This window comes from Quercus lobata, chromosome 3 (assembly GCF_001633185.2).
Source record: "Quercus lobata isolate SW786 chromosome 3, ValleyOak3.0 Primary Assembly, whole genome shotgun sequence".
Classification (NCBI taxonomy): Eukaryota; Viridiplantae; Streptophyta; class Magnoliopsida; order Fagales; family Fagaceae; genus Quercus; species Quercus lobata.
Genome location: NC_044906.1, coordinates 34,031,334 through 34,043,009, shown reverse-complemented (window position 1 = coordinate 34,043,009; position 11,676 = coordinate 34,031,334). Strand labels below are relative to the sequence as shown.

General features: G+C 35.8%; 1 protein-coding gene across 1 annotated transcript; it reads right to left on the bottom strand.

The window, feature by feature from the left end:
- On the bottom strand, positions 1–11,644 carry LOC115981545 (phosphoglucomutase, cytoplasmic). Its single transcript, XM_031103756.1, has 18 exons — positions 11,381–11,644; positions 10,197–10,278; positions 9,704–9,759; positions 8,434–8,547; positions 8,248–8,310; positions 6,203–6,322; positions 5,979–6,079; positions 5,617–5,676; positions 5,357–5,456; positions 5,102–5,259; positions 4,906–5,001; positions 3,405–3,468; positions 3,239–3,320; positions 2,958–3,133; positions 2,809–2,885; positions 1,015–1,147; positions 378–494; positions 1–297 (listed from the first exon to the last, which is right to left on the bottom strand). The coding sequence occupies exons 1-18, from the start codon at positions 11,456–11,458 to the stop codon at positions 226–228; spliced, it is 1,749 nt and encodes a 582-aa protein (XP_030959616.1). The 5' UTR covers positions 11,459–11,644; the 3' UTR covers positions 1–225.
- Positions 11,645–11,676: the final 32 nt, after the last annotated feature.

Below are 11,676 nucleotides of genomic sequence, written 5' to 3'. Positions count from 1 at the left end.
TTCTGCAGAAACTCTAATCCTTGTCAACTGGGACATTCAGCAAAGTAATAGAACATTCATATAGTTTTGAAGATCAAAAAAAAAGATTGGTATCTTATTAGTCGACATACTCTCATATCCGTCATCCGAAAGACTGCAAAATGATACAGATATATGTAGGGTATCAAACTTATGGAGCAGCATTAAAACAAACAACATACAATGGCACTATCACCCTGTGTGCCTCTATGTGATAACAGTAGGGGCAGTTCGGCCAGTGAATTCCTGCATCTTAGAAAGTTTCAAAGCAACCTCAACCTGAAATTGGGTGCATTATGGTTAGCCCAAATAATTGAATAAAATGTAGGATAATCAGATACAAGTTAGGGATATCTCACAAGAGGAGCGAGTGCATCTTGAGAATCTCGGCCAGTTTTTGATGGATCTTTCTCATACTGCTCAATGTATAGACGGATGGTTGCACCTTCCGAGCCAGTTCCTGAAAGACGGAAAACCTGCAAGTGTGTTCAGGAAGGGAAAAGTAGAATAAGTCTACTCAGCTCCAACATAATTACTTAGTAATAGAAACTTCATCATGACAATTCTGTTGAATGTCCACAAAAGTTTGATCTCGGCAATTTTTTCAGTCTAGCAAAGGGTGTCTACAAAAAACAACAAATCAACTCTTATTTGCAAGAAGAAATGATCAAATAAATTTTCTATTTCAGAAAACAATCTTTCTTTGCATTCTTTATGGCTGGTTTGGATTGAGGGGGAGGGAGAGGGGAGTAGACAGTAGAGTAGAGTTATATGCACTCCTAAAGATAGCCCTCAAAGCCAATTGTGTACAGCAATTAAATGCACTCCTAAAAATACTGGGGAAAAAAAAACTAAAAAACTAAACAATTACAACCAATCAAGTTCAGTTAAATAAATCCTATTGTGTTTGTGTTTCACACCCATAAATTAGATCCTAATAATAAAGGCTTCCCCTGATGAATTATCAACAACGAAAGGTATAAAAAGTCAACTTACCAATCGTGACCCATCCTCAAACAAATATCGAATACCCTGGTGCTTTGAGATGGAGCCATCAACGGGATCTTTGTATTCAAATTCATCAGCATTGACAACTTTTGACACATCTGAGCGTGTTCCTTTCACAATTCTGTATAAATAAATAGCAAAATTCTTTAAAAGGAAATGTGAACCCTTTATTGTGAAAAAAAAAAATATATATATATATATATATATTAGGCATGTGGCTCCAAACATAACACCTTATTCAAGGTCAAGGACATAATGAATGTACACGCATTAACTGTAGATAACTGCAGCAGATTCACTATTTACAAGAGTTCAGCAGCTCATTTTTAACTGAAATCTTGAACGGTTAACTGAGAAATATTTAGCTGAGCCTAACCAACTGAGCTCGAGATAAGATCTCTTATAAGAGGAGAAAGGTCAAGAATTAAAATTTCAAAATATCTCATATATGACTCTAAACTACAATTTCATCCTCGATAGAGACCATTATCAAGAAAGTCCTCTAACATTAAGTCACCTGAACCTAATTAATTAAGCAGGTAAATAGGAGATTCTTATGAAGCACGGGTGCATTTCGGGACTCAGGTGTGGGTGCGGGTGCGGAACTCGGCAATTTTTGAAAAAGGTGGGTGTGGGTGCGGCGGGACTTGGCGATTAAAAAATTATTAAAAATATTTTTATTTATATTTTTAATATATTACTAAGCATACTTTTTTATATAATAATAATAATAATAATAAAGTTTTTGACACTTGAATTATTGGCAGAGGTATTAAAATAGATGAAGCTTCTCATAAATAATAAATAAATAAAAAGATGTGACTTAGCTCAAAAATAAAATAAATGATATATGTAGTAAGTATTAAAATAGGTGTAGCTTCCTATTAAAAAAGAAAAAAAAAAAAAAAAAGGGGTAGATGTGGCTCTCACGTGTTTGGTCAGAGAGGCGTGAGAGCCACAAAGAAAAAATAAAGCTTTTTTATCTCCTGGGACAGTCATAAGAAACAGAGCTCTTCAAAAAAGAAACAGAACAGTGAGTTACGAAGCAAAGAAGAAGAAGAAGAAGAAGAAAGGGGTTAAGGCCGGTGAAGAAGAAGACGAAGAAGCAAAGAAGAAGAAGACGAAGAACAGTGAGTTACAGACAGTTTTAATTTTTTTTTTTCTCTTCTTACCGGCCGAAACACACCGATATTCAGCCGATACGGCCCGAGTCGGCCCGATTTGAGCCGCGTCAGCGCGAGTCGGGGAATCCACGTGGCAGGACGCGCAATCAGTGGCGTCCCTCCCGCATCGCCGCGTCCCACCGAGTCGGACGCGGGTGCGGCTCCTCTGGAGCCGCGTCCGTGCATTCCAGGGAGATTCTGAGAACAGGTCAGTTCACCCAACAAGCAACTACAACCTTCTCTAACAGATTATGGAGTTGACTGAGTATCTAGAGGTAGACACCAATTCAGAGTAAACAAAGATCTTGATATGCAGCAACAATATAAATTAAGGAGTTTGAGTTCATGATTTGGAAGATGATAACAGCACTGAGACCGCAACAACATTCCCCTTTTTCAGCAAACTAATGTTTGTCACTACTTAATGAAACCACTGAAGAAACATGTCTAATCTCAGAAATAAAGTAGTCTTCTAAAGTGTCAAGAGTCTTATAGCTCACCTGGCACCTTCTGGTGTTTCCATTGGAAACATCTAAGATTCACATTCCCCCTCTCCTTCCTAACTACTGATTATCAACAACAACAACAAAAAAGCGGTCTTTAGTAGTCGAGAACATACTCATTAACTTCAGGAAGGGAGGATTGCAGTTTGACCAAATATGCCATTAGTTCCTTGGCTGCACCAGCATCCACATTCTTCAAGAAACAATTTCAACAAGTTAGATAACAATCCAAGATTTCCTATTGCTAAACATGGGTAAAACCCACCTCATAATCATATCGAGTATAATAGTGGCGACCATAAGTGGTCCAATGCTGGCGCACTATGTCTTCAACAGACACAAGCTTTTCCTCTCCAAGATTTTCCTTATTCTTATGAGCGAGGATAGAGAGCCAAGCCAAAACTGCCCAGATTCCATCTTTTTCACGTATATGGTCTGAGCCTGTCAACAAATAAAACAAATGATAATACAACAGCAATATGCAAGTTTCTGACTGTTCCAAATGTTAAATGATTTGCTTTGTAAAGGGAAATACCAATTACTAACCAGTTCCAAAACTTTCTTCACCACAAACTGAACATAATCCAGCATCCATTAAATTACCAAAGAATTTCCAGCCAGTGGGTACCTGAAATAAATGCCTCCAAAATCAGTAGCCAGAAGCACAGGGATGACAATAATCCTTTTTTTTTAAGCTGTGCCCAGAGAATACCTCAAAAAACTTTAAATTTAAATGTTTAGCTACAACATCAAGGGCAGCTGAGGTCGGCATGCTCCTACAAGGGGCAAAGTCAAAGGATGGTATTATTTAAATATTTTATTACAACAACTAAGCATAAAGGATTTCTTCAATTAACATTGGAGTACAATGCATGAATCAATGAAATACACCAAGAGTGGAAGTCTCAAGTCGTTAGAAGGAGCCTTAAAAGTATTTTGTAGCTCTAAAATGAGTCAGAATGCAGGCACTCATATGGGTTCATTTCATATATATTACAAAAAGAAGTAGCTCAAGCCCATACACTAATGTGAAATTTGTTTCAAGTATAGTAGACCTTTCCATATCTTATATTATATGGTGTTCCAATAGTTATAAAGAGCTTTTAAGCAACTGCCACCTATTCTAGTGGCCTGTACCACCATCTTTGCTTTATGGCAATGAAGGCTGCACCAACTCAGGGCATTCAAAGCAACATGGTAGACACAAATAAATAGGGGGAGCAACAAGAAATCATTTGTCAGTTCTCATCAAATGAGATCAGGGCATAAGTGACCCATCTACAACTTCCATTACATAATAGATAATTACTAATATCAACAATAACTGGCCAATATTTATTTGATAAGTAACTATTTGTTCTATACTACTAGATATCAATCTACCATGTAAGTTACATGGATAAATAGATTTAGTAGCTAAATCATTGCATCATTAATTTATAGACACCCTCACAGTAGTATACATAGTAAACAGCAATCCTCGTGAAAAGTTCTTATAACGTGTATTTTCTTTTGCCCTCAGAACCAACCCCCCATGGGCCACCCACACCCCCCCCCCCCTCTCCCCACCACCCTAAAAGTAAACAATAAAAATAAAAATAAAATCTTTTTTTTTTTTCTTTTGCCCTCCAATTGTGTCAAATCATCTGAAAACCATTTTCTCCATCTTCAGATTATGTGTAACAAATCCAATTTATATGCATGGTCATTGTTGCAATTTTAGTTTCAAAATGTATCTACAGAAGTATAATTCATTTGGCAGGTGTATTTTTTACTATATTGTTTTGAAGATTTGGAATTCAGTATGTAGTTCAAAAGAAATATTGAAGTAGAAGAGTAATAAATGGCCACTACATGAGCAGTGTTTTTTGCAGAATTTAGCCATAAAGAGTTATCAACCTTAATTCATACAAAATAATTGCCTGACCCTAATCATTAAAAACATCTCCATCATCCAATAGAATTTCACAAATACTCTTCAGCTTTTAAGACAATCAACACACAAATTTGTACTAAGATGTTATGCTAAATGATCTCCACTTAGCATTTAAATATATTCATTTATGTTCATCCAACATAACCATAACTAATTAAGTTCCCCATGGTACCAACCAATTCGAATGTACTGCTCAAACAAGAAACAAGGTAAAAACAGCACCCCTAATTGCATTTACACTGAGAAACAGTAGAAGTTAAACAGAAAAATATGGAACCTGGCAACTCCCTTTAGACCGTCAGAGAAGTAGGGTATAGATTCGACTGCATTTGCAGCAATGATGGCCACAGAATCCGATGGGGTAACAAAGAACCTAAGAGAAAGATGAGTTGTAAATGCAAATTATAAGTAAGATAAAAATTTTTTAAAAAAAAAAAAATTGACTTCAAAAAAAAGTCCAAGGAAAATGCTACCTTTTACCAAGGATCATATTACGGTCCGCATCACCATCAGCAGCCGCACCAAATTCTGGGGGTTCACCTTGAGAGCTTGATTTTCCTAGTCCCATGCGAGCAACCAACTCTTTTGCATAAGTGAGATTGGGATCTGGATGGCCCCCACCAAAATCTTCCTGTTTGCATGAATTTGTCCATGAACCAGCAATATTAGGATATCACATGAGGGTGGAAGAAATAAAGAAATAAAATTCTTCACAAACTTAGCAGGACCTTGGGAGTGCAGTTCAGCAATGAGCTTTCTTGCGCACCAAGTTCTTCAACAAAAATACGTTTTGCATAAGCTCCAGCAACCCCATGTAGCGCATCATAACTTCAAAATGACAGCATATATAAGTCATAGCATTTACAAAAACTTTACACACACACACACACACATGCATATAATATGTGTGTATATGTAGGTATATTCACACACAAAAGAAAATATAATATTCTGCACAAAATATGAAAATAAGAAGCGTTATACATACCAAAATGTGAATTTTGGAGAGGAGATTAGCTTCCTGATAGACTCAAAATCAAAAATAGACCTGGAAAATTGAGAAAGAAGGATTGGATAATGTCTAATAGGGAGAGAGAGAGAGGGGGGAAGGAAACTGTGCAGATATCATGGATAATGCCCCTAACATTTCCAGAAAAATTAACAATAAAAGTAACAGCATACATCAAATCCCTGCAACATTCAAGCAAATTTCCTTAGGAATAGTTCCGTTTGGGAATCACTTGTTTGTGGAGAAAGAAGCATCAGATATTGAGGCTGCAGTGAACATAGCCCTTTTGCCATTTAATACTAAAACAGGAGAGATATGAAGATCCTGTAGGGAAAGCTTACTTCATTAATTTCACATAATCACTCGCTGAATCAAAAACCTCAACATCAAATTGTCCCTCAGGCCCTGCAAAGCTGGATACACCTACTGCTGAGATATCCACCTGTATGCAGATTTTGAATTGTGAGGAGCAATATGATAAATGAAACCACGCACAAAAGTTTAACAACATTAAATAGAGAGAGAGAGAGAGAGAGAGGGGGGAGGGGAATTGATGGTGTAATACATCAGGCAGATCTTCTGAAATGAAGTACTCCTTTATTGTTTTTGTGTTCTCATATATCTTATCAGTGATTCCCTCTGGAGCAGGTCCACCATTTTCCATGTTATATTTAATCCCAAAATCCTGCAATCATAAAACAAGGGGAAGAACAGACTTTATTAAATTTTCCTAAGCAATAATATCTAACAAAAAACAGCATTTCAATTGCTCAATTGCCATATTAGAAAATAATTTCTTATTCTAATTTGACATTCTATACTTCAAAATTTGCCCTTCCGATAGATATGTTTGATGCATCTAAGTTTTTTAAATACATATTATTTGGTACCTAGCCCAGTTCCACAAATCATAAGCAATTCTCTTCTAGAGTGTCTAGGAATAAGCAATTCCAGAGGCAGATAATACCATAACTTACCGAAATCTTTTTGATAAAGTTTTTTTGTTTGTTTGTTTGTTTGTTTTCAATTAGTAACTTACCCCATGAAATCTTAGGATTATGATGGTTGGTCACACAGCCTACATAGGGGTAAGAATAACATGAGTGACAATGAACTGTATCCAATAATGGAGACACACATTCTAACGGTTGGGAACATCATATATAACAGGTGGAGAAATTGAGACTCTCAGGGATGATAGTAAGCAAAAACAATGATTTCACATAAAATTATAGCCCAGAGATAATTCAGGCTTTTAATCCATAAGTCTGATTTCAGCTATATGGTGCATAATCTAAAAAGAACAATGATGATAATTGTAATGTGCAAAGTCCAATATGGCACAAATGCTGACAGTACATGATTAAGTGAAATTGGAGTAGGGGAGCAAGAGAGGATGGAAATTAACAGAGAACGTGAAAAGATCAAACTGACGCCAGTAGGAAAGTAACAGAGAACTTGTTCTCAATGCAGATTCACAACCAAGAAATTGATTCATTAACAGTGGAAGTGCACTCACCAATTTGAAAATAGTCAAGCTAAAGGTTACACTTTTAAATAAAAAGTGTCTCTCTGACAGGCAAGGGGAACTAGATGTTAGAAAGAAAGAGAATGCTATCCTTCTAGAGACAGCTAAGGCAACAGCGGTAATCAGAGCTAGTCGTATCACCTGCAGAGGATGTGGGCTAGGTTACCCCGCCTCTATCCACTTTGAAGCATCAAGTTAAGAGTATTGATCATGTATCTTTTTTGTCTTATGAAGCATGTCAGATCAGCAAACATCATTGTGTGTCTTTCCTATCTAGGTTGGTTGGTCGATGCTCTAACCCATTTGAATTAGTACACTCTGATGTATGGGATCCCTTTCATGTTCCATCCACTAAATTTCAGTATATTGTTACCTTTGTTGTTGACTACTCCTGAATAATGAAAAATTGTTCTAATTTCATGTCCATTTCTCAACTTTTTCACAAAGAGATCAAAATTCAATTTCGCCAAAAAATCCAAGTGTTGCAATTCGGCAATGCCAAAAAGAGTAAGCTCTAAGTCATCCTTTGCTTCTTATTTATCCAACAAAGGCATTGTACATCAAATCACTTGTCCTCACATGCCACAACAGAATGGTGACACTAGGCGCAAAAATATACACCTCTGTGATGTTGCTTGCACCATCTTGTTTCATATGAACCCAAAAATTTCTAGAGTGATGCAATACTGACTGCATGCTACCTCATAAAGAGAATGGCTTCCACTATTCTTAATGAAGCATCTCCTTACTCAATATTCTTTCCTTCTTCGCCAGCCTTCCATTTAACTCCCAAAGTATTCAGATTGGGAGAGGGCTCACTGTAAAAACAGCCCATTTCTTTCATAATTTTATTCTTATTTGTATCTTCTTTTCCACTCACACTTGAAAACTAAGATTTCCTCTACCCCAATAGGAAAGAGAGCCTATGCTAATTATTATATGATAATTTCAGCTACCAACCCTCAAGCAGTCAGATTCACAGCACTTTTTCTTAATGCAAAACAAAAAGACAGACAGCAAGGTAATAATCATCAATCTTAGCCATAAACCAAAATATTCAGGATATGAACAATTGGGCCTACCTCATTAGGACCACCTGGATTGTGACTTGCTGTCAATATAAAAGCTCCTGATGCCCTGGATCCCTGTTATCAAAGGTTACAACTATAAATTTACAATTATTATTTTCAAATTATTATTAAGCAGTTTCCCAAATAATTTTGAGATGAGAAAAAGGAAGATGTCAGCATTAAAGCAGTACAACTTACATCTACTCCAACTCTTTCACGTATAACTGCCGATACAGCAGGAGTTGAAAGCAATCCATTTTGACCAACCCAAACACGTCTGACTCCATTTGCTGCAGACATCTTAGTGATGATCTGCCCATTTAACGAAACAGATTAGAAGTAGATACTTAAATCTGACCTTCCCCCAGAATCCAAAAAAAAAATAATAATAGAGACAGTATCATTAAGCAACATACACAAGATGTAAGCAAATCATATCATAACCATAAAAAAAAATGACAACCCTGAAAGAAAATAAAGGGGGTCCAACAATCATGTAATTTGGGACAGTTCAGAGGCATTGACACAAGCTGCAGACCCCACCAAGCCCAATCCCAGGAGCAAAACATTCAACCCCTAGTGAAGGACAACACAAGCAATACATTCAACCTCTTGGTCATGGTTTAGCCAATCTAGATCATGGGGCTTCATTTAGGTTGCAGCAAAGCAATGTAATGGTTAAATCCTATATGATTGAATCAACAACAATAGCCATATCCTCCTAAAAAGAGAGAATATATGACATAAATACAAACATATAATGCCATATCTGAACAATTTTTTTTTTTTTAAATTGGTGACACATGTATCTAGTGGGTTCTAAACCCATAACCTCACCCTCCATCCCATTATTATGGAAGGAGGAAGGGCCATTTGAGCTAGAGCTCATAGGCATAATGCCGTATCTGAACAAATTGTTTTCAATCTGCAACAAACTAATGCAGTAGATGCCTCAACTAAGCTAAGTCTACCACTGACCTAACAAATTCCAATTCAGTGCATAATAAAAGATGAACTAGATTCAGAGAAGCAAGTAACCAGAATAATTTACTAGAAAACACAAACAAAGAAGCATAGTCATAAGTAAGAAATTTTTTCCATGATTGTTAACCTACTATAAATAATTCAACATTAGTAAAAATCTTTTGTGGACAGAAGAGCATATAAGATTTTGAACCTTTATACCACTAAATGATAAGCTGACCACAAATTCAAATCTAAACAACTTTTAGTTCCATAGAAGAATGATTCCTAGTTTTTTCATCAGACCATGCTATATAACCTTGTTTGCTCTCTAGGATCAAAGAACCAAAGAAAGTTCTCATTTCCTTCTATAATAAATTCTCATCCTCTAATTAGTAGAATATTTGAACATTGGACATCTTCTGTCTTCCATATTTGTGCATCTGTGAATGAAACTTTTCATATATACAAAGTTCATTTAGAATAAAAATGGATTAGAATGTACCTGAATAGCATCTTTTGAGTAGTAGCGGCCATCACCAGATACAACAAGTGTAGCACCTACATGATTGATAGTAGAACATAAGTAGATTTTAACCAAATGAACGAACCATATCTTAGTTGTAGAATTGTGTTGTATGAGGTACGTGGAAACTTCTAATATCAGGTTGCACTCATTGTGCAGGGTGCATGTCCTGTGAGAGTCTAATACCAAAGGGGTTGCTTAAGTCTCAAGGTGTGCTTTAAAATACTTTTTACTCATTTATTTATTTATTTATTATGTTCTTGATGCCTTGGCTTAAGGCTAACCGCAAAAATAGGCCTTAAAAGTTAAAACCCTCTCATTGCCAGTATATTTTCAAACTGTTAATGCATAAGGAGGTATAAAAGTCCCATTGCAACTGAAGAAAAAAAAATCTTTTTATAATTCCCGCTTGCAACAGAACCGTTTCACTAATCATACACATAATCCAATCCATGGCAGAACGAACCCTTACCTCTGACTTTTTCTGGAGTAAGGGCATTGAATGTTGATTGAACGAAATTGTGCAAGTAATGAGGTTGTATGAAAACTTTCACCTGAAAAGGTACGGCATTAGTAATACTTTCAGTTAAATAAACAAAATAAAATCATGGTGAACTCTTGCAAAATAAACAAACATTTTCCAACATACAATCTCTCATCACAAGGTGTTCATAAAAATGATATTGCTTAAAAAAACATAAATCAATTCGGTTTTCTTTAAAAATTCACAACGGGTTTTGAATTGATGCAATGATTCCATACACATCCTGTATTTTAAATTTATCAAAGTTTTTTTTTATTTTTCAATGACAGCTGAGCTCAATATTAATTTAAGAGAAGTACTACGTCTACAACATTTTCACAACAAATCAGAGGTAGAAAGTTGTTATTGGTTCTAATTTGAATCCACAACTTAAATTACGTTTTTGCCCACCTGTAACAACCAATAACAACCTGCACATAAAATTTGTTGTGAAAATGTCAGTTGACATAGCATTTCTCTTAATTTAAAAGGGAAAAAATGGGATCTACAAATCAAAGATCAGCAATTGGACAATGTTAATAATACACAATCACAGTTACCAGAGCTACTCAAGACAACGTATTTCGTCATTACTCAATATTCGAACCACTGATAATTAAAAATTGAAAAAGCTAGATCTGAAGCAAATTAAATTATTAAACTAATAGATCCAAATACTGCAAACAAAGACAAAAAGAGTGCCCAAGCATTTTCCACACAATAAAACAACAAACAATATAAGTTAACACAAATATCAACAATCGCGTAGTAACTCAGCAATTGATAAACTAATATTTCTTGAATCCAAAGCGAAATAGAGAAATCAATATTCATTCATCAACACAGTCAGTATACGAAAAGGCAGAGAATTTAAATTGATTTTCACAAGCCTCACTGATCCAAACAAGTAGTGCAGTCTTACTAAGATCTGATTCGATGAGAATCTGTACGGAAAAAAAAGTTTTCAAATAATCTGATTCTGCATCAAAATTGATCAATTCGATCAAGTAGAGATCGAATTTTTATGGTTTAATTTCGATAAACTGATTGATTCGGTGAAACGCAATAGATGAAATTAAAAGCGCAACAGTGAAGAATTGAATTGAATTTGAATAGAAAGGGAAATTTTGAACCTTCTTGCGGAGACCAGAGGTACCAGGCTTTTGGCCATCGATTGGCTTGGTCTCGACACGAGAAACCTTGAACACCATTGCTGAGAGAATATGAGAGAGAGAGAGAGAGAGAGAGAGAGACGCTTAGTGGTGAGGATTGGAGATGGTGATAGAAGTGAAGTCTCTATATATATAAAGAGGAAAAGAAAAGTTTGCCAAAAATAAACTAGAAGGGGTGACGAGTGTCAAGAGATGAGTATATGAGTATATTCTTTAGTGAGTGTGAGAAACAGAGTTACGAACTTAAGAAGCGAATA